The sequence below is a fragment of the Chlamydotis macqueenii genome, chromosome 8 (genome assembly GCF_036417535.1).
Source record: "Chlamydotis macqueenii isolate bChlMac1 chromosome 8, bChlMac1.mat, whole genome shotgun sequence".
NCBI lineage: Eukaryota > Metazoa > Chordata > Aves > Otidiformes > Otididae > Chlamydotis > Chlamydotis macqueenii.
Window position 1 is genome coordinate 37,044,041 of NC_141563.1, and position 23,621 is coordinate 37,067,661.

Genomic DNA, 23,621 nt, shown 5'->3' on the forward strand with positions numbered 1-23,621 from the left:
ATCCAGTTGCAGCATACGGCAAGAAGTAAAGCATATTTCATATTAAATTTCATACCACTTCATTTTTTAAACGAAAGGATTACTTCAAGTAGAAGAGGAAACACAGCAAATAGCTCAGTTTAAATGTAAATTTCCCTGTTTCCAGAAAGCGCGCTTGCCAAAGAAGGCTATTTCTTGTCTTAGTTTACTGGGATTCTCTCCGACTTCAGTGTCTGCAGGGTGGGCCGTCAAGCTGATTGTGATTTCTGGCAATTAAGAGCATAATTCTCGATTTTCAGCATGCACGACTAATATGCAATGAATTAGTGAAATTCTGTCAGTTCTTGTATGAAAAGAAACTGAATGAACGTGGAGTTTTCCATAAGGTTATGCAAAAACTGTCTTTAGGGAGAATAGGATACAGATTTTTTAAAAAACCAAAGCACTACAACTTTTTTTTTGCTGCCACTAAGCAGTCTTTGTTCTTGGAATCATCATTGTCTGAGGTTAAGATCATCAGAAAAACATTTACTCAGAAAATCTTACTTAGGAACTTCAAGGCAAGATCAATAGTGAGCTGTAATTGAAATCCAGTAATATCTTATCATGAAGGGAGAGGCTGCGTCCTGGCTCACTGAGGCGGGTTAGAGGTCTGGTTATTAAAAACTGACTGATATTCAGTAGAAATAATTCTGTCTTAAATTGTACTTTACTCTTTTTGCTAATTTCCCAGATCTCATGATGGTGAAGTCATAACTTATGTCACAGATCTTGTAGCAAAGTTAGAGAAAATTACCTTTCTAATAATTGTACACAACTTTCTGTGAGTAATCCTCTCAGGAGACAGGAGGTAAAGTTGAAATCTGATTATTCATGCTTGGTTATTTTATTTTAGGATTAGCGAAAACTAAATATGAACTTGAATGCAGAATGTTGTAATGGAAATATAATGAAGAGAATTCAATTACCATGCATTAAGCCGTATTTCTGGGTGAGATATGCTGGTTATCATGGTATTTCTGTGCAGGAAAACAATTCAGGTAATATTTCACACCCCTCTTTTTGATAAGACAAATTCCCCTTTGGAAGCATTCTAATAATTCTGCTATTGTGACTTTCCCTTTAGAACTATAGTTTCTTAATCTTTTGAGGAAGATTAATGAAAACTATGACAAATGGCTTATACAAACTGAATATTTAAATTCCTAAATTTGAGTTAGCAATTAGAACATAAAAGCGACATGCCTTATTCCTTCACCTAGCTCAAGTGTGAAATTTCACTGGAGTATCCTTCTTGCTTCCAAACAGGATATGCAAAACTGTAACTTAAAAAAATAGATTGTGAGTTCAGGTGGAGAAAATGAGGTAAAAAGGGAAGAGATCTGGTCAAACCAAGCAGTGCACTTCCTCCTTTTTGCAAGATACTGATTGGAACACTGCGAAAAGTCGGGCCCTGACCAGAAGGCGCTGAAGTTTGACATTGTTCTTCTGGCCGCCCACGATGGGAGTCAAATGTCTGCAGAGGGGGGCCCTTCCCTGAAATTCCGTAGCGCTCCCTCTGAGCCCTGCTTGCACCTATTTCCTCCTGTGAGGCTTCTGATGTTGCCCCTGGTTTTCCTTCCCTTCCTGCCTAGGTCGTCTTTGTCCTAAGCACGGGTAAGCACCGTTGTGCCTTTGTTTCCAATAAAGTGTTGTGATGTCTTCTGCAAAGGCGTTGACACACCTTCCCATTTGGAGACCTTCAGGGGAAAAAAGCAAATGTTATAGGGGGGTACAGTTTTAAGGAAGAGGGTGCTGGTTGTCAGGCAGAGAACAAACAGATTACATTTCATCAGAACTTCTTTTGGAATGGGAAAATTGTGAGAATGTGAAAACCAGCAGTGACTACTGATGCGAGAGCTTACGTAACCGTCATTCTCCTGTCACAAGTATGGTATTACAGCTATAGACAAAAGTCTTGTCTAGAACAAAACAGTATAAAATGGAGATATTAAGAGTTATACGTCTGACTAGGCAAAGAAATAAGTGACTAAAAACTCACACAGAGTTTCGTACAAGACAGCGCTAAGATGATGCCCTCAAAGATGCCTGTAAGGTGAGCAGCACATTTAAAAACTAAAAACTGGATGAAGAGGGCTCAGCTCATATGTGCAGACAGAATCCTTTTACATTAAAAAAAAAAAAATCTAAATTACTAATAATGCTGTATTTCTAATTGAAAAGTTGTACTGAAAATTAAGATGACTGAGAGCTTTGAAGTTCCCTAATTATTTCAGTGACCCAGACTGAAGAGGGACACAATGTAAGTCATAGACACAGCACACACAATTAATTAAAAGAGAAGAAAGAAAACGAAAGTGGATGTCTGGCCAGTGCTAGCAGAATGTCAGTGAGGAAAAGGCTTTTGGCTGAAGGAAATTTGAGGGTTGTTTCATGATTGATTTTGTTTTGTTTTGTTTTTTTTTAATTCTGATCTTATGCTCAGCTTTGTCCCACTTCATATGCGTAGTCCCTATTATCTCATCTCTTTCAGCAGAGAAAATTTAACATAAATTCTGTTCTATTGGAATGAAAAGGAAAACTCCCAGTGCCCCCCCGAGGTCAGAGGAGGGGAGCACCTCCTGTACCTTCAGCACCTGAGGGTCGCAGATCATGCTAAATGCTTCAGAAAAGGCTTCTGTTTCACACAACAAGTGTTTTATGGGCTTTGAAGAAAAAAGGTGGTACTACCATCAACAAGATGTGGTTTAAGAAGGAAAGGGAAATGAAATAATAGCTGAAGAGTTTGGTCTCCAGCCTCCTTTTGTGCTCAGCCAAGTGGGATGTGAGTTTTCTTTCTCTAAAAAAAAAAATAAAAAATTAAAATTAAGTCAAACATCCCAACCAGACCAACTCCTCTCAAAACTCCCCAATTTATAATGAGAGATCAGAGGAGAAAATTATATTTCTTCGTGCGGGGCGGCTGGCGCTCTCAAGGGACCGCTCTCCGCTTGCATCGCGTCTGGGGTGCTGGCCTCTGGGAGAGCCGGGAGGGGACGGTGGAAGCCGAGGCTGGTTTAGTGACTGATGTATCTGTGATTTCGGGTATAACTTGCTGCAGAGCCAACGTATTAGCATATTAATGTTGTTGATTGTGCTGATAATAAGAGAAAGAGAAAAGGAACAGAAAAATCATCACTTATCTGTGATGTGTGACAAAGAAATCAGTGAAGCGTATTGTCTGCTGCTTTGAATATAATTAATATTTTCTGAACCCTCTGGCAAATGTTACCACCGTTGCTCGTTTCAGCCTTGTAATGCTCTCGTTCAGACGTCTAAGTTCTGTATTTTCAGGATTTCTCAGTACCTTTCCAGCACTACCAGTTTAATTAAACTTTGCAATGTCTTGCAGTTTTCTGAATGAAATTCCAAGAGTATGAACGAGGTGATGTCCGATACCTTGTCGGAACGCAGCCTGGTCCTACAGCACTCACTGCCTGCTGCTCTTCCTCCTGTTTGGGTTTTGTCCCGGGCCGGCGGCCTCGGCGGGGCACCGGGGAGCGAAGGCCTCCCTGGGGCAGTATGCTTAAATTAAGTGTTGGGTCAGAAACTGGCTTGGTAGAAAAATTAAATCCGTGGTTAATCTGTACTGAAAAACAGAGAATGAAAAGCTGATTTATACTACCAGGGGCAAATGGTAGTATAAAATTTTAGGAGCTGGTTTCCTTATGGAAACAGTGATTCTTCTCGTGCTTCACGCAAGCCAGTGAGCCTGCTGTGATCCAAAGCTGCTATGAGTCACAAAGATTTTTTTTTTTTTTTTTAATAATCTTACCAATGCTTTCTGCCCAGTTTTTTTGGTGTTTGGGGGTTGTTTTTTTTGGTTTGGTTTTCTTTTCTTTTGATTTGGTTTGGTTTTTGTTGGTTTTTTTTTTTTTAGCCTGTGTATGAATATATGCATTCAAAGTTTTGCAGGCCCAAGATGGCCGAGAGAGTTGATTTCGTCATTAGAGTCAGATCTTTTGAACACGGTATATGGGAATTCTTGTTTTAAATGCACTACCAACAAGAAACGGAGTGGATTTGAAAGGCAGCGTGAAACTAGTTTTTATGTGACAGCTCCTTCAAATTGCTTGCCCAATAATTGCCACTTGCTACTCATTTTTACTGGTTGTTTAGTGGTGTTAGTGGAAAAGTAAAGCACATTGAAGATAATACGTTGCACATTTTCGGATAAAAGTAAACCGATTAGGTAAAAATATTTTCAGAGAGAGATGGCTTTTTTTAGTTATGTTTTTTAAAGCAACTATTTAATTACTTTGTGAGGGGAAAAAAAGGAAAATGGCTATATCTGATGGTGCGTAGGCCCGTTGCAGAGGAAAAAGCTTCTGAGATAAAAAAAAAAATTCTTCTATCTTATCTTTGGAAAAAAATTGCTGCCTCTCCTACTCTTTCAAGATACTTGAAGTTTTGAAGTTTGTTGAGCTATTTTGTTCCATCTTTAAATGGGCGTTTTGTGAGGCATACAGCAATTTTCTTTGCCTGTCTTCTAAATAGGTAAGGAAAACGTCTCCTCTCGTGATTACTGAGAAACAGGGATTAGCCGTTTTACTGCACAAAGGAGCCATTAATTGGGAGGAGATTAGATTTTATTGTAATTAATTTCTGTACAACTACTGTTTTTCTTAGATTAAGGATTTTCTTTATAAGAGAATAAACTACAGACAATGATAATGAGATGCTTGCATGGAGCTGATAAATAGCAGTTTATAGTCAGGGTTCTGTCACTGTTTCTTTAATTCAAGAAATAATATATCTTTTTATAAGCGTTCAGAAGACAGGTCATAACATTTTTATGCTTTTGTGGGGAAAAATGTGTTTGTGTTTCATTTTGTTTTTCTGAATTGTTAAAAAATAGCACATTGCAGTTTGTGAATGCAAGTGTATATAATTAATGATTAGTTAAGGTGTTAATAAATGTCCTTAAGCAGAATTGCACATTTCATCCTAGTTCTTTTGCATTTGAGAATCCTATTAATTGAATCCTATGCGTTTGAATTCTATGAAAAAATCCACCTGTTCCCTCTGCGTTGCAGGACAGCCTTTATAGCTTTCCAAGCTGCTGAGCATTTCGGTGTGTGGTCAGAATTTTGAAAATTCAGTGTTCTTACATGTGAGACTGAACGGACAGTCTGAAGTGTCTTGATTTTTGGCTGCGATATAAATCTTTCAGAGAGTATAGCCTTCAATGTACAGCATGTGACACGTGGTGAGCAGTGACCTCTAATTCTCAGCTGTGGATAATTTCTTTCACTCCTTTAAATGGGGAAAAGCAGTGAGCACTGGGTTTTCTCTGAGGAAGTAGGAAGAGTTTTACATCACTTACAGGGATTAGGAATTTCATAAAGCAGCAGTGTGTATGGTAGTCCCCCTCCCAAAGCTGGGAGACTGACTTTCTGTTGACTCTGTTTTATTTAAACTTTGTTCCCAAGGATCTCAAGTAGCAATCCTCTTACAGTGAGTCACCAGCAGAACAGAAGAAAAGCTCTATGAAAATAATGAAGGAAAAAAATATAGGTAAGAAAAGTGTAATTACCAAAGCTGGAATTAGTCCAGGGTAGGAATTATTAATATGGAAATTAATAAAGAGTTTAATTACTATTAGTCCACAGGGCATGAAATTTTACTGCTTTCAATGTACACAGGTCCCTTAATTCTGTACTCGTGCTTTCTGAACTGATGGCAAAGAAGAACATAAATCCCAGGGGAAATTTTTTTACAGGTTTTTAATCCTTTCTGTTTGTTTTCTTTTTAATTACAAAGGGTAAATAATGGAGCAGGCTGTAGACACATGCAAACCCACTTCCTCCCGAAATCCCTTTAAGTTCATGCCTTCCCATGGCCGTTCTTTCAGCAGATACGCTATAAGCCGCAGTTTCTGTCGTGGGGTTACTTCATGCTAATTTTTCTCACAAAATCTTAGCAATGCACCATAATTCAGGTTCAAGTACCTTTCTTATTCCAGTATTAATCTTTTCTTAAGTATGGATTGCTGTCTATCCAAGTCATATTTTGGTTTGGTTGTGTTTTTTTTTCCCTGAAGAGGGCAGTTCCAATAGATAACCAGTTAATCCCACCAACCGGATTTATCAGGACAGTGGGGTCTTACCATAGCTTTTGAGGGAGGCAGAGTAATTAAATCACTTCTGTTTGTCCTCTGTGCTTTTTTCGTTCTAATTTTAAAAATAATTTTCTATTTAATAGGAAATAATAGATATTTTTACGAACTGCAATAATGGAAATGCTTTTGTTTACTTAAGCAAAAGAAAAAACTGTCTTTTTAAAGTGCTTTTGCAGTTGTAATTGCTATTTTTAGTACCGTTCGATCGCTTCACTGTTTGTACGCTTTCCAGCTGCTCTATTATAGTGTTATTGCTCTGGGTTTCTATTAAAATGAAACGCAGGGTTTGTTTCACGTGTATGCCGACGGGAGAGGAGAATAACGCAAGGCTAAGTGCTTTGCAATGCCTGTGGGAAGAATGTTTTCCTGAGTAGTATTTTAAGTACATGTCACTGTTCAATTGTTCATTATCTTCAAATGGCTTGAAAAGCTACAAATAATTTGATATTCCAAGGGCTTTTGTTTTTACTATGCTGGGGTCTGAAATAGGCAGTCGCAAATGTTGCTGTGCTTGAATAGGAAGAGGCTGCGCGGCTTGATGGCTCATTTTGCTTGTGAAATTCGTGTCTGTGACCAGCGCCTTCACAGCTCTCGTCTGTCCTCCTCGTGTGGTCCAGTGAGCTCCTGGGGAAGGTTTCTGGAGCTGCGGACGGTCCAAAAGTCAGATAGAACGTGGGGCGACTTTAACTGGGATGGGCAAAGCCACTTTCCACATCCAAATACAGACTTTCTGAGACCACAAGAGCTGATGACCTGCCATGCGCTACGGTGGTGGGAGCAGATATAGCGAAAAAGGTTTGGAGACAGCAGATAACGGGGAAATTGGAAAAATCCTGGAGAACTGGGAGCAGTTCTGGTGTGATGGGCCATCCTCCTACGGGGCTGGCTTTGGAGCAGAGCTTTGGGACTTTTCCCACCTTAAATAAAAAGTGACAAATGCAGAGTTTTTTGAAGTTGAGAAAAGGATAAAAGTAGTTTCCTCCCAAATGTGTTTGAAATTGGCCAGCAGATGTGAAGCTGCAAAGGCAGGAGCCTGCCTTCCAGAGGGCAGTCAGGGCCAATGGTAAACCAAACATTTTGTTGTTGTTGATCAGAGGAAGTTTTGTGTCAAGAACCCAGGCCCGGCCGCCGTGTCGTGTATGAAATCTGAGTGGGGGCCCAGTGTTCCTGGTGCAAGGAGTTGAAATGAAGAACGTTTAAAGTCAAAGTTCACAGAGTCAATCTGAGCAGCGTGTGGCATCCTGAAATTTGAGTATTTTATTTGTCTCCAAAATATCAATGTATTACATGATTAAAAGGTCACAGAGACTTAGAGCATAATCTGACCAATTAAATAATTTTTTTAATCTTACATTTCAGATAAATAGTGGCTTAAGCAATATGAATTATCTCCACTGATATTTTGCATGAATATACAGTTCCTTTTTCACTGGCATCCTGTGAAAGAGGATCCTGATGAGCTTTGTGTTGCTTTACTTAGACTAATTTTGGGCATTTTTTTCATAAATGTAACTCAAAACCTTGTAGAGTGATTTTGAAAACAGGAGTCAAAATTTTAAGCCTTCTTGGCTTTGTAGTAATATGTTTCAGAACAGCCTGAATTCTCTATAATCATGTTAAAATGAGTTCTAAAAATGTCAATATCTACTCCAGACTTAGAGCCTGCTTGGTATATATAAAATCTGCTTATTGAGTGTCCCCAGTCAGTTAAAGTGTTTGTATTCCACTGAAAAATAGGAAGATACAAGTGCGTAAACTGTTGAGGTGCTCATACGAACTGTGTATCTGAGGAGGGTCTGCAGAACTTGGCATCCGGGTTAGAAGAAGGTAGGGAACAGGCCGGTGACATTTCCCAGGTGTTTATTTTACTACAGAAAAAAAAAAGAATGGTACTTCTGCGACGTCCCTTCTTTGAGTTTTCAGCAGATCAAGGTAATAGAAGCAGGAATGACAGGTGAAGAAGCTCTCTGGTTTTGGGTTACTTTTGCTCTAGTTTTAGGACCAATGAAGTTAGTTTACATAGCCTTTTCTTTATTCATGCCGTTGAAAAGACAGCGAGCGTGGTGCGGCAGTAGCTGTGGGACGCTGGGGAGCTCTTGATGTCGCAGGAACCAGGTGTGGTACAGCTGGGTGTTTGTCAGGGCAAGCCAGGGCCCAGCGGCTCTGGTTCGCTCCAGGGACTCACCGTCCCCGTGAGGGCTGTAAATCCCTGCGCCTGTAGGATTTACACTACTAATTGTCGTCGTTTGGGAGAGAGCAACGGTTTTGGAAGGTCCTGGCGTGTTTTCTTCTCTCCCAGTGGAGGGGAGCAGGTGATATGTTGAGATGGCTTCTTGTGATCGCGGTGGCAAATCTCACTTTTTGAGGTTTTGTGGAAAGGTAGAATAAGAAATGCAGAATGCAGACTACAGATTTTCCTCTGGAAAAGCTGTCCAGAGAAACATGGAGTGGAATCTTGACAATAATGCTGAAGAAGTAGTCCTCAAGATGTTGGTAGTTTCAGAAAACTGTTTTTATCCCTTTCCCTTCAGTATGCTGTTTGGAGATGACAACCAAAAGGAAAATAATCGGCCGCCTGGTGCCCTGCCGGTGTTTTCGTGGTGAAGAAGAAATCGTCTCAGTGTTGGATTACTCTCACTGTGGCCTACAGCAGGTGCCAAAGGAGGTGTTTAACTTCGAGCGGACGTTGGAAGAGCTTTACCTAGATGCCAATCAAATTGAAGAGCTACCTAAGGTAATCACTGTTCTGCCCGTAACACAGATGTCAAGGTTGTGTTCTTAAATGTGTGTTCAGCACGTGCGTCAGCTCTGGAACAGGGCTTGCTCCTGGTCAGGAGACCTGCTTGCTGCGGGAACAGTCATGGCTATTAACTCTGGAGATTCAATTAGATTTTTGCCAATTTTTTTTTCTGCCCTATCGGAATTCAGAGCCCAAACAGCTGAGCCCCCGTTCTTGCAGATGGAGCAGGGCTGCCTGCTGCTTCTTGCTTCAAAACACACGAACAGGGGCAGCCGGTGAAGTCTTAAGTTGGGAAATTAGTGCAGTACTAATTGCACAACAAGTCATTAATATGGCGTTGGATACCCCGACCCGGAGCACGTGGTCTCTGTTGGGATAAGCTGTCCGTCCTTGTAGGAGAAAAGCCAGTTCTGTCTGACGAGTATTTTAATAACTGCAAATGAGGTTCCGCAACAAGATTAAGTTACCCTTCCTGTGTAAAACTTATTTTCTAGCATCTTTAAATCTGTTCTGTTGATTAATATTTACCATAAGGAATTTAAAGTTACTGTAACTTAAGTGTTTTGGAAACAAAAGGGGGCAAGGTAGTGCGAAACCCAATTAATAGTAGGTGCTAGATGTGTAATGAAGCATGAACTAATGTAATCCACTCCTTAATTGAATTTTTCTGAACAATAATGAAAGATGCTTACAAGTCTTTAATTAGACGTTGTTCCACTGTAATGCATTCTTCATCATCTCCCAGCATATTTATTACGTACACTGCATAGAGACTTCGTATAAATTCTGTTTACGAATGTGGAAAGCATACTTTTTCCGTTACGCGGAGTTCCTGTGTCCAGATGTGATGGGTCATTGCTTAAGATTGCTCACTCCATCAGGAAATTCTTTACAGACGGTGAGACAGAGTAGCTACAATTTTTTAAGTGTCACAGAAAAGTGATGCAGAGAGCTGCCTTATCTCTCCTGCTACCGGAACGGGCAGCAGAGAACCTGATATTTTTCCTGTCCCCATAAATCTGAAATGGATGTGGTGGAGGCCATTTTATTGCTAATGAACACCTTCAGGACCGTTTCTCTTTTGATAACAATATGTAGTTAACCCTGTATATTTTAATTACGCCACTGAAGAATCGCACTGGAAATATAGAAAGTGTCTAAGCCAGCTGGGGGTTGTTGGTACATTTGTTTGAGTCTCTTGAAAGTTTGCATCACCGTGGTATTCAAACTGAATTGCAGTTTATCAGGGCATGGAACAAGAGCAATGTGCCGTAGTTGTGTGTGGCACAACCGAGGGCCAAAGGTAGGGGCCGAAATGGTGAAACTGGGATGGTGATCGTTCTGAGTGTCAGTCTCAGCTGGGGTGTGCGGGTGTTGTGGTCTCATCTGGTTTGTGTTTGTTACTCGTGGCACAAACCAGCCGACAGAGACATACCTTGGAGAGATTCAAATCTACAGGAATCTATTTTTGCACCTCTTTTTTCTCCTTTTTCCTTGTTGTAAGTAATATTTTGAAGAAAATACTGTCTGTTGAAGAAGTGCTTTTAATCGATCTTAAGTTTGAGTAAATCCATCATTTAATTTAGTCTTGGCCTTGTGTAACAGCAGATTAATGGGAATGTTAATTTGCTTTCCTTATACCATTAGTAATTTTTTCTCTTTATTAATCATTATTAATCATTACCATAAATGAAACACTCCAACTAATTTCTTTATTGAATTTTCTACTTCAAATATTTTTTTATGCTTGTGCCTGAACTTTTTTTCACTATTGAATTAATATTCCAGGAGAAAAAAAAACACCTTTTTTTTTTTTTTTTTCTTAAAATGGTACTCTGTTACTTAACATGAACTTTCGTATTACCCGTTATGATCTCCTGCAGGCAGAACTTCCCTCTGTCTGGAAATGTGAATTCAAGTAACTTCCAGAGGAGATTTGTTTTGTCAGTTTTCTCTTATTTGCCAAATGTTACGTATATTTCAAAAGTTACAATATTCTTTTGAAATTTCCTATCATCAGAACGCTTTATCATCTTCAAAAATTTAATGAAAAAAAAGCACAGGAAAAAAAGTCCTTATCTACCTTAGTTCCTTTCACTGCTGCATGATACTCTAGAAACCAGCAAATCATTTCGCATTAAATTGATGTATTAAACTTGTTCTGCCTGCTTTTTAAAAAAATTTTACCTTACATTTCATGCATCATAATTATGCTTTTTTTTTCCTGCTGTCTTCCTTAATAATGAATTTCTAGTTCTTAATTTCTGATATTTTTCTTTTCTTTTAAGGAGCTATAGGATTCTTGTCTAATTCTTATTCTCTATTTTCCCCTAAATCTGGCCAAGTCTTTTATTTGCCTTTGACTTCGTTGCCATGAGCTGCTGCTGCAAGTACGTCCCTATCTGTATGACTCAAAGGAGTCAATGACTAATAACAAAGAATATTGATTTTGGTGAAGGCGGAGTCACTGGCAATCCGTATCCAAAAACAGATGGATCGGATGAAAACTCGCCCCAGCAGCTTTCCCTGATACATATAAAGTAAAATCTGGGCTAATTTGTGATGGACAAAATGAGTTTACTTGTTAATGCCTTGGGGAAAATCCGCCTGTCTCTAGTAGCAGATGCTAGACATAGCCACCACGGCGTTTTGCCGTGTCACAGGTAGGTAAAGTAGCTCCCAGACATGCTGCTGAGTTAGCGGCTGTCTTAGTGCTTGCTTGTCTCTCTGAGACCAGACGATACAGCCGGTACAGAGGGGATGCTGAGGTGACCTCCAGTGTATAGCTCCCATGGATGGCTAGCTGTTATAAGTAAATGATGTTTTTCTTTTGCAATTGCATTTGCTGTGTAAGTTGTCGTTTCCACTAAAGACATGGGATAATTTTTCTAAATCTACCGATAAGAAACCATGTTTTTGTTCTGCAGAGACAGAAAGTGTCGTTTCTTTGTCGTCCCGCCATCAGATTCCCGCGGTGTGTTGGCCGATGCGTTTCGCGGTTGCGCCTGCAGAAAGTGAAGAGCAGAAATTCCCCGTTCCTCTCTGACGGCCCTGGCAGCCAGAGCTGGATTGCTGTGCAGCCCGGAGCTCGAGCTGCGCGGAGTGATAGCCCCTCGCGCTGCTGGCACCACTGGGTTTCCAGGCTGAGAGGAGCAGGACACGGACACACAGTGTGGTGATTACATCAAAACCGTGACGGCACAGCCATAAAGCACTAGAAAGGGAGAAAGACACCTTTTGAAAATCCCATGGGTACAAAGAAGTGGGCAATTTTGGGCCCACGTACCTGTATTCATACTCTTGTATTATTTCTGATACAGCAGTATATCATAAAATTACTCCAGAGGGAATATTTTTTATTACACTTCTTCATTCACCAGTTCAGAAGCCTTGTATCTGTTCAGATATTGTCAAAACTTTAAGTTCCAAGCCTTCCTTGGCTGTTAAAAAAAGAATTCTCCAAGGGAATGGCTGGGAACATTCATCAGGAATTTCATTTTCCAGGTGTAGCAAATGCCCTGTGCTGAGCTACAGCTGTTCTCACCCAGTAACGTGGCTAAAAAAATCAAGAGCAAACCCTAAAGCCCATTAATTACCTTACTGACCAGTCTTGCTCAAAATTATTAAAAAAGAGAAAAAGTAAGCGCTCTCAGATGCATTGCAAAGGAGTTCCTCTTTCTCTGGGGAGATATTTCCCTTTATTAACCTGGTCTGCACACAGAAATGAGTGGTTTCCCAGGTGTACGGTCGTCGTTCTGCCTGCTCCCAGACGCTGGGCTGGGAAGCGCGGGAGCACTTCTCCCCGTTGCTCCGATGGGACGGGGGGCTGTTGCGTCGCCTTCTGCTTCTCTGCCTCCCGCCAGCGTACGACCCTCGGAGCTAACAATGTGCTTCATGTAAGAGGCAGTCTGAGAAGCAGCACCAGTACAGAGGCGTTTGGAAAAGCGCGTTTCAGCAAAAAGGCCGTCTCATATTTAGTGCCAGTTGACGGGGGTTGTGGTGTGGTGCTTCTCATTCTGAGCAGTTTTCATTCGTGTGGCTCCCTCTCAGTTTGCTGAGAATAAATTATCTTGAAGAAAAAGCAGGGTTTTTCTAAAGGATTATGAGTTACGGCAGAAAAGTGCGGTTTCAAAATGATCTAAAATTAGCTTGAAGTGAAGTAGCACGCTGGCATTCGCACACCATTTGTGTCTTAATTCTCTCCTCTCTGGATGCTTGGCTGAGTTTTTCATCCAGGCAATCAAATTATTCTGCGTTCTCAAAGAGCCTGCAGGTGGGCACATAGACCTTGTTCTGGTATAGAAATCCGAGAGAAGGGCTGTGTCTGCTGTAAACATGGCGCTGATATTTGGAGAGCACTTTTGAGGTGCCTGCAAGAGAGGTTGTTCTCCAGAACCCGCTGAGTTTTCCAGTGCTGTTCGGTGAGTTCGTATTTGCAGAGTCCTGTGGGGTTTGGTGACCTTCAGCTCTCGAAAGGCCCCCAGGTGGGTGATGTGGAGCAGGTCCTTCCTGCGGCAGCTGTGAAGGGGCTGCGGCGGTGGCCGGTGCAGGACCCTCCCCTGCTCTCCCAGCGGCCGGTTTCCCACAGTGCTGTGGCAGGAGATGAGCCAAGCAATCGTATTGCCTTCTCTGTCATATCTGCTGGCACGCTGGGCTGGAGGAACCCCTTTGTTCTTCATCTGCGGCACCTCGAACCTCACAGGGCGACGTACCTGAGTGTGACACGGCTTTTCACCACGGCTTTCTCTCAGCATGGTGGATTTACTCATTTTCGTGTGTGCAAGGTGCTGTGTGAGGCAGGGATATTTCTTGAGGCCAGCAGCCGTGTTAAAAAGGTGCTTTCAACATGATTTATTGATTATTTCAGGTCAAAAGGAGGATTTGGGCTTGCAGCAGAAATTCTGACATTTTATAAAATTTGGATTTGAATTAAAAATTAGAATCAAGTACTGATTTTTGAGAAGATTTAAAGAATGTATCATTGTGATAATGTCAGAGCATTTTGGTTCTTGAAGATAGAAAAATTCTGAATTAAGTCAAAATATTTTTAAACCTATCATGAAATTAAATTATAAAATCAAATATTTTCATTTACCACAAGCCACCAGAAAAAATCAATTGATATGACAATATCGATTGTCATATTGAAGACTCTGAATATTCCTGCTGCCCATCAACTCTTCTGATTGTTCTTGTCGAGCGCGGCTAAGCTGTGCTTGTGGCACTGAGCGGCCTGTGTCTTCTCTAGTAATGGCTTTCAAAGTATTTTCTGGTTATTGAACTCCTACGTAGCAGATGTGGTTTTGTGGTATTTGTTGCTTCTGTGTGTAAATAATGCTCCCAAACGGATCTTTTTCCCCGAAACGCTGTAGAGTATCTTTTTGTGTTACAGCAACTGTTCAACTGTCAAGCTTTACGCAAGCTGAGCATACCCGACAACGACCTCTCCAGTCTGCCCACCACTATTGCCAGCCTAGTTAATCTCAAAGAGCTTGATATCAGTAAAAATGGTAAGAGATCAAAAGTGTAAGTACTTTAAAGAATTGTAATGAATGTGAAAAGTAATGAAGTTTTAGTTCCTAATGATTAACAAACTAGAAACTTGCTCTTTTTCTAGATTATGTGGTATTTTCCTGTCTGGCACTTTTGAGAAGCCTGAGTAGATATCTGCTTTTCTGTAAAAAAAAAATAGAGATTGTATTAGTGGTGGTGCCTTGTGACCGATAAACATTAGAAATAGGAGTGGGAGTCCATTTTTCAGTGCACTTGTGAGCCGTTCCGCTTTCCAAAGTGGCTTAGCACTTACGGGGCTCTTGTGTGAGGCGTTTAACCGTAGCAGGCTGCAGGTACACAGCTGCCAGGATTTACAGAGCCAGGGCCTCCCTTGCTTATGTGCATTTCCAAATTACACATTTACGTGTTTATGTGCCTGAAAACCTTTGCATCTCGCAAGTGTCTTTGTTTCGAAAATGAGGCTTAGGCATTCCTGAAAATGTTGAAAAATTTCTTATCAATATAGGCTTAGAGACTGGGGGTTGTATGTGTGTTCTCCGAGAAGAGGGGTAGGAAAGGAGAAGATAAGGAGCTGGGAAAGAAGGGCAAGGCACAAATACCGGTGCAAACGATGTCACTGTGTGGAGTCACGGAGTGGTTGGGGTTGGAAGGGACCTTTAAGGGTCATCCAGTCCAACCCCCCTGTTTAACTCCAGAGGATTATATAAATCAAGCATTAGCATAATAGTTTTAGCACAAGGCATATTATCTGTTCTGATGTATTTATTTAGTGCTTAATTACCATATGGTAGACTATAGTACTAAAATACATGTATTCTTGCTGTTATAGCTTAAGTCTGACCTGAAAATGCCAAATGAACTCATATATGAACAAACCAAGTTAAACAGTTTTTATATCTGCATAATACTTCCTTCAATATTTTTCTAGGAATTCAAGATTTCCCAGAAAATATTAAATGTTGTAAGTGTTTAACGATTATTGAAGCCAGTGTCAATCCAGTCTCTAAGTGAGTATCAATGGGTTGTGTTTGTGTTCTGCAAGCGCAGAAAATGTACACAAAGTGAACTAAAATGTAAAGGCTTTGCGTTAAGTTCAGTTGCAGGATTAATCTAAATTTCTTGTCAATGGTTTGAAATCCAGGGTTGAGGTATCTGTGAAAAGATGTGTGTGCTATGTAAGAAATGTGGTGTCTCTCCTCGCAGTAAAGAAAGTGTTGGCGGAGCAGTCTGCGTGATGCAGCCTTTTAAACACATGGGCTGGTGCTTTGTGTATTTGGGAAGGAAGCCGTGCTGCATCCTCACAGACCATCATCTCTTGGTTGGGACTTTGGCAACCCTTATTCCTTCCAAAAACTTGCAATAATTGTAACAAAAAATCTGTGTTGTAATCCCACGATTTATAAAATGGAGTGGAGGAGATGAAAAGATGAAATTTTACTATTTCAGTTTGAAAAAAAAAAAAAAAGAAGAAGAGATAGAACACATCTTTGGCTTAAATCCCTCAGTTAGGAAGGGAGAGAAGGTGGATGTAAGTTGAATGTGCCGGGCACTTGAATTTCGTGTGGTTATAGCCATGTGGAAAAGATGAGAACGGGCAAAAATGGTGTCTGAAACCAGTACATTCTTCTTGAGAATTTGGGTAGAAAAAGAAAGTGAGAAAGTCATCTTTCTCTTTCTAAATATACATTGTTATTATTTCCATAGCAACTTTGGTGTAGGCATTAAGCTTTTAACTGTTTTTTCAGGCTGCCAGATGGCTTCACGCAACTTCTAAATTTGACCCAGCTCTATCTAAACGATGCCTTTTTGGAGTTTCTTCCAGCTAACTTTGGGAGGTAAGAATTAGTCATCAGAGCACATATGAACCCAGTTCGAGCTTTAATGGACCATTTTAAAGCTATATTCTTTGTAAGAACAAAAACAGAAGAGATTTTGGCTTTCTGGCCCTATTTTGATGGATGATTGTTGTTAGAGAGAGAGTTATGTCAGCAAGAATTTTGTGACAAAGTGATGCAGTTTGGCGGTTTGGGGAAAAGGTGAGAAGAAATAGAAACTGAAGAGGCGGCCTGTCCTTGATCAAATCTGCTATTAAATTGTGGTGAGGGCAGAAAATAACAATCTATAGCCTTTGCCTGTTGAGAAATGAACAGAAAGACAAAGTGGTGTGAGTCAGAGAGGAAGAAAGAAATGCCTGAGCATGGTGGAGTAACCAAAGGAAAAATGTGACAGCAAGACCGAGAAGATTCAGAAGACAGCAGAGCAGAAAGGCTGTGGAATGGGAGTAAAAATAGAAGCCGCAGAAACTGAGCCAAGTGTTAGATAAGGACAAAGCAGAGCAGGAGGAAATCCAAGTTAGCACAGTTTTCCATGGCCATCTAAGAGGGCAAGAGAAGCCAGTGGATCCTGACCTGGTCCCCTGTTGTTGTTCAACTGGGAACATCAGCTCAGCGCTTCAGAATCAGTGCTGAGGTGACACAACGTGTGTTGGAAGTGACACTGGCGGGCTCAGGCGCTGCGAACAGAGCGCTGCGTTATCGGCACTCGCCTGGTGGGACTGTCGCTGACCCGGAGCCGAGTCTGTGCCTCACCCTGGAATTCCTTGTGGAAAATCCTGCTTGGAGAAAGAGGAGGAAGAATTGTCATGGTTTGCATTTGAGAGTGTTTGGAATATCAGAGTAAATCCTAAGGCAGCCTGCCTCTGCAGTTCGGAAGCAGGAATTGTGTTCAAACGTCAAGGAAAAATAAATGCATGAAATAGTCTGCAGTTTGTCAGATGTGTGGTGTCTGTGTTCGTTGTGCTTTTCTAAAGCCTTGCTGGTACTTTGTCCAGTAATCTCTGTCACTTGAGGAGATGTCTGGTATTCTAAATATTTTAGCAGAACGCACCGACTTTTTTTTGTCTTTTACAAATGTATATTTTGTCTGAACAAAATTGTGCTAGTTCCAATTGTGGCTGTTATTCCTTTATTTTTATTCTGCTCCTACATTATCTATTTGGTACCCTGCATTTCCAAATCCCCGTCGTGTTTCTGAAACTTCCTGCATTAGCATACAGGCATTACTCTTTTTTTTTTTTTTTAACTAGCCACATGTAGCTGTTTAACTCTACCTCCCTTATTGCTCTTCTCCAAATTTTAGCACTTTCTCTGTCTCTTCTGGCACAGTAATACCCAGTTAGTCTGCTGGAGTCTCATTTAGCCGTGTGAATGAAGGCAGGAAGGGAGTCTGCCTGAGCGTCGTGTAAACGTCGCTCCACGTTTCTCATTTAAAGCTGTTCTTTTCAGTCCTGCTTAAGCACAGCTGTAGGACTTGAAAGGTTTTCTGCTTTGTTTGAGAGGAAAAAGATAAAATCCTAATTTTCTAGAAGAGCATAACATTGGAAGCCTGCACTGGAGATCTGTTCTGTAGCGTTGGTCTGCTTGTGTGGAGCTGTAGAACTCAATACGCAAAAAAAATGCAACAGAAAATTGTGAGCAGTTGCTTTTCATCCTTTAATAGATAGATCTGGAAATGTTTGAGAGAAATTGACTATATTTGCCTTGTTTGAATAATTAATGAGAATAGTTTAGGATTACTGTGAAAAACTGATAGATGTGAAAGTTTTTCAGGAGAGTTCGGGTAAGGACAGATATGTGAGCTGCCTGTCCGTACACGAAGCTGTTTGGTTCTCGATGCATTTTGTGTCATATTCAGCCCCACGATAACTGCACGTCTTACTGTTGTGCATTAAATGGACTCTCTTTTGTTGAAATAAGAAGTTTCAAATAGTTCTCATGGATTCCTAAACTAATTCACTGAATGAACTAATTGTTTTCTATCGTCTTTCTAGACTTGTCAAATTGCGGATTTTGGAGTTAAGAGAAAATCACTTGAAAACTCTACCAAAGTAAGTGACTGAATATTTACATGAGTCTCTTTCACCTGAAATTTCCAAAAGTGCCAAATATTTTCATTGGTAGCAATACAATGGTGTAATTTCTGTCAAGAGTTATTTTTTCCATGGTTTAAAGAAATTCTATTGACGGTTGTTAGCGAAAAGCAAACATATAATGGAAGATGGAGCCTGTAACTCAATATCCAAAATCTGTAGTACGACATTTTAAAATACAAGATGTAGACAAAATTGGAAAACAACATCTGAGATAACCCTGATAACCCTGGTCAGTGGTTATGTGACCTCATCAAGAAGGAATCTGATGGATTGAAAATGTACTCGGTGTAACCTCGGTAGAACAGTCTCCCTGTATGATATGAGAAACCTGTATCATCAGAATATCAAATACATGTCAGTTTGGTGGTGTTGCTTGGTACTGTTTGCCAAAAAAGTAGGTTGCTCTAATTTGTTGCTATAATTTGACCAACACTGAAATCATATTTTGAGAAGGAAACAGTAAAGAAATGAAAAATAAATGTATACACTTCCCATGTGAAATATGGGAAGCTGCACTGCGTAAAGCAAGGAATGTGGTTTTGTATTCAGACCAGCGTTGTGTAATCGTTTTCTGTAACGGGGAAATATCCGTGGATTTGGGATGGTCAGAAACGGGGGTTGTATCTCCCTGTTGTGAGACTCGCCGTGGTAGCAACCGACTGCAGTTGTGAAATGTTGCTGATTCGGAATTGCGTATTATTGAGCTCATTTTAAAAAGGCACTCTTTTTAGCCAGCATGCATTTATCAAAGTCTCATTTTCACTACTTCTGGTGGGCTTTTATCCACAGCACTTTCCTTTTTCGAAGGGAAGTGTTAAAATGTTAAAGGCAACATTCTTTATATCAGTGGAAAACACTTTTTTTTTTGTAGAAACTTTCTATATTTCCTCTGTTCTGAGTTACATTTACTATTTTGAAAAACAACAAAAAAAGCGCTTCATTCTGCCACCAAAGTGTTTATCTGCATTTAAAAATGAGCCTCTGAGCTCTGTATACATGCTGCAGTATAGGCGTGTTACTCACGTGCTTCCTGAACAGCTGTCTCTCTTACAAGGGAATTGCACAGACTTTGCATGCAGAAGGTGCCTGTTGGAATAAAGGGATACGTGTGTGTGCTAGGATCAAAGGATCGGAATTCCAGAACAGAATAATTTTGATCAAACAGAATATTTTTATATTTCAGGTCTAATTCTAATCCCACTAAAGACAATGATAGACACGTTACTGAATTCAGCGGGAGCAAGTTTGAGATTGTATGTCATTGTTACTACTAATTCTTTTTTCTCCTGTGATACGTGGTGTTCAACAGGCGAATGTTGTGCAGTTTGGCAGGTGTCTGGAAGATCCATACCTAAGCGTCATAGCCTCCACTGTCAGTAGCTTGAGGTTGGTTAAAGTGGCTGGGCGTGACTTTTCCCGCTGTGTGGTTCCGATTGTGTGGAAGTTCGTTGGTTCCTCTGACCAAGGGAAGGGTTATTTGTGGGTGTTTGTCCTCTGCTCCTTGCTGTGGCAGAGGGCTTTGCTGTCTGCTGCCGAGACCATCTGGAAATAAAAGGTTTGCTTAGGCAAATGCTGTCCTTAAAGCTGATAGGTAAAGGATCAACTCTACTATGAAATAAAGGATGAGGATGAAAGTTGGCAAGGTCATTTTTGCTTCAACTGGGACAAAAAGTGGGGGATCTGTGCATTTCTGGGCTGCTTTTATCATCTAGATTAGTTTTCTCTGTGAGTAAAGAAAGTTGCACAGTGTAGCGGACAGAGAGGCGTTAACACATATTACAGATTGTTAATTTAGAGGATGGCCGTCCTGCTTCCTCGTTAGGGTGAATTTGACCTCTTTTCTGAAAAGACGGGGACCGCTGGTCTCTCTGCGTGCTGGAGCGAGCCTGGGGAGAGCGGGGCTGAGCACCGGAGGCTGGAGGAGAGCGCGGACATGGCGCGGTGCGGGAAGGGCTGGGGCAGCATCGGTGTGGCCTCTGGGCGTCGCGGGGAACAGGAGACCACTGAACACCAGATTGCTTCATTTTCTCAGCCTGCAGGAGAAGGAAAGTTGTGACAAGAAAACTGTGTCTGCAATAAAACCATCTGCCGTTAGGAAAGCAAATGCAGCAATATAAATCAGGATATATTCTTCAATCTACTTGCAAAAAAAGGTGATGCGGGTCTTTCCGATGTATGCTTGCTTTCTTATGCTACAATTTATTAGATATATCACAAATAAGATAACCTGATTATGTAGGTAGTCTGTCCAGTAGTTCTAGTTCTACCGTAAGAAAAAACATGAAAAGGAAGGTAAATAAATAATTTTAATACTGTGATTTGACTTTTAAGTAGCTGTGAAATGTGCTGTAGGACTGCTTTAGGCAACTTCTGCTGAGTACCATTACCCTGTTAGGTGCAACTTAAAAGATATTGAAAACTTTAAAAGCAGATCATATTCTTTCATCTATTCTGCTGTAAAATGTATGTATAAAGAATTTCTAAAGGAAACATTTAGTATCTTGGCATAAACAGGAATTAAATGTGCCTTGTGTTTAGCATAACCCTGGTTTTGCTCTATTTCATACTAACTCAGCAGTCAAGCTTGTTGTAAAATGTATCCCTGGTAACAATGCAAAAGGTTCTAAAATGATTTACAGAATTATCAGATTAAGTACATGCGAACTGTATTTGGCTGAAAGGTAGCGCTCTGCCCAGAGCACGGATCTCCAAAGTGTCCCCCTTTAATCCATCTTGGGTGAAAAAAATGAGAGTTTCCCTTTGTTGAATCTGTTGACATCATTTTAGGGCATCTAAAACACGTCCAAACGTATCACTGCTTTTTTCTCTTGAATTTCTGTTAAATATTTCGGGGCATGTGGACAGACTCCCGTTAGCTTCAGTGGGTGGTGACTGAGGCAGGTTGTGCTCCAGTGTTCGATTACCTTGTCTTTGAGGCATTTCTCAGCGTGGAGGGACGTAATTCCCCGATTTCTATCCTGCTACATACGGCTGCAGTGCATCCTGGACGGGAAGATGCGGGGCAGGAGGCGGCGGCCGAGGGAGGATCCACGTCAGAACGGCGGCAGGAGGCTGAGGGGTCCCACAGGTCCCACCAAGGGCCCGTTTTGCCCTCGGTTTTGCTCTGTTTGTGGCAGGGATCGGCGCTGACCTGGCAGGGTCTGGGTACCTTGGTGACTGTAACCTCTCTTCGTTTACGTCCTTCTCTGCTAATACACGGGTCAGCACGCACGCCTCCCCATGCTGCGATCCTCTTCGGGGCGTGTGTGTATGCGCCTGAGTTAGCTGTTCACGTTATTGCCTCCTCGTTCCCGGCTCGGTCCAGACAGCCGGCTCTCATACCACTGCTACCCTCCTCCCTGCTTCCCGCTCTCCTAATTGTCGCGTCGGCTCATTCGGCTTTGTCTCTCCTCTGGTGCAAACCGGGGTGCCCTTTTCCTGTACGATGGCACAGCGAGGCATGTTTTTACCCAGTGGTTAGATCGTTACCCGGCTAGCAGCGTCTGCGTTGATGTTTGTGGAGCCGTTTACCATTTCCCTTTTGTGCGGGAGCTGCGCTCCCCAAGGGCCGTGCTCCGTTCCAGGGATGCCCGCCGGGAATGGCTGTAGGTGTCGGATGGTCCTCGGAGAACCGCCGGGTGCTCTGATGGTGACTTCCCGATTTGTGTGATTACTCCAGCCGCCCCGCTGCATGGGATATTTAATAGTTTTCTTTCAGGGGATATGCAAATGATATAAAGTACCACTGTGTTTTCCCTGTTTGGTAAGCGGGTGTTACTGAATGCGCGAGAGCTCAGACTAGCTAGTCCACGATTTAACCCAGTCCTAAACCCAAATTACCAGTTTTCCTAAATGTTTGTTAGCCAAGCGTTCTGGGAGCCGTGGCACGTACACAAAGCTCAGAGGGGGTTCCCTCGCTGATGTTCATCGCTTCGCTTGTGTGCGTGCTGAGGATCTGCGGTGGTGTCAGGACAGCGCGGAGTTATTACAGTCATTGAAGTAAATCACCGGTTTCTCAAACCAACCCAGTAGCTAAATTTACAACTTAGCGGGGAAAGGAATGTTCTGGGCACATTTCAAACGTAACAGCAAAAACTTCTAATTTATCTAACAGTCGTATTTAAGCCTGGTCTGGTCACTGCTCCCGTGGAAGCTCATTAATTTCCATTGCATTTTATATTTTCTGAGCTTAGAGTCTGTCATAAATATTCATTGCTTTTCATAGCAACAAAAGTCAGCAGACCCGCCACCCCTGAACTGAACGCTGTGGGACGTTAGCATCCTGTTGAATCCCTGGGAGCAGTCAAGGATCTTTCATATCTCAGGAAGGAATCTGGGGACTGCGCCTGTGCTTGCACCGACCTGCCTATATTTTTCCAAAAATCTTTGAGTAAATTAAAGTAGTTAGTATGGTCTTTGCTCTTAGAGCAGTTTGGGCTGAGGAAAACACTTTTTTTCAGGGTTTTGGGATTTCTTTCAGTAGAGATTTGGAAAATTGAAAAATTGTAGAAGCCTCATTTGTAAATGGTGAGTCAGTAGTGTCTGAGAAACTGTAGGTGCTGGTAATTGGTGAGAAAATGCGTGTATTTGTTTACTCGTCCTAATGACTCACTGCTTCCCAGCTGAAGCTGGGCTTCTCATCTCTTCTTTGGTTTTCTTGACAGTAGGTATTACAGCGATTGTTGTTCTGCAGTGCCGTGCTGTGAGGAAATAATGTACGATGGAAACGTTCCCAAAGGGCTGGGCCCCCAGCAGCTCGTGTTAGGGAAAAACAGGATTTCTCTTGGTCTTCAGCTGTTGCTCAGAATTTATTTGCTTGGTGAGGAGTAAAAATTGTCAAGTTCTCAAGTACAGCCTCGAAAACTGGAAGAACTATGTAATTCTGAAGACGAGAGCAATTAAATCTGGGTGAAATTTAATAGCGCAGTGTGCAAGGTCATGTACCGAGGGACTGGTAGGAATTTATGTTATAAATTAGGAGATCTGCTGTCAGAAATCACGTCGGAAAAAAAAGGTACCAGTGTATTAGTAGGAAGTGAAATGTCTGTGAGTCACTGATCTAATAGAGCCATGACAATGCCAAATGGTCTTCGTCAAAGTATTTTTGCTGGAGACAAGGAGGCTTGATGACATGGTATGAAAAATGGGGGAGAGCTCACTTGGAGAAGCACCGAGCGGCGTGAGGATGAGGAAGAGCTAAGGAAGATCCCTCCGAGGGCTTGGTGTATTGCGACAGCATGAGGCAGATTTTGGTGGATGTTGAGTGAACTGGCTGAAACCAACCCGAAATGGTAAGG

The 23,621-nt window shown here is 41.5% G+C and overlaps 2 protein-coding genes across 2 annotated transcripts in view; one reads left to right on the forward strand and one right to left on the reverse strand.

Moving 5' to 3' along the window:
• The window catches only part of NEGR1 (neuronal growth regulator 1), a 726,879-nt gene that overhangs the window by 170,892 nt on the left and 532,366 nt on the right, over positions 1 to 23,621 (reverse strand). The gene's annotated exons all lie outside the window — the stretch shown is intronic.
• The window catches only part of LRRC7 (leucine rich repeat containing 7), a 137,564-nt gene that overhangs the window by 54,092 nt on the left and 59,851 nt on the right, over positions 1 to 23,621 (forward strand). Inside the window, exons 2-6 of the mRNA XM_086753669.1 lie at positions 8,671 to 8,873; positions 14,272 to 14,389; positions 15,322 to 15,400; positions 16,139 to 16,228; positions 18,223 to 18,279. Coding sequence (XP_086609795.1) covers positions 8,671 to 8,873; positions 14,272 to 14,389; positions 15,322 to 15,400; positions 16,139 to 16,228; positions 18,223 to 18,279 — 547 coding nt within the window. The remainder of the gene's footprint in view (positions 1 to 8,670; positions 8,874 to 14,271; positions 14,390 to 15,321; positions 15,401 to 16,138; positions 16,229 to 18,222; positions 18,280 to 23,621) is intronic.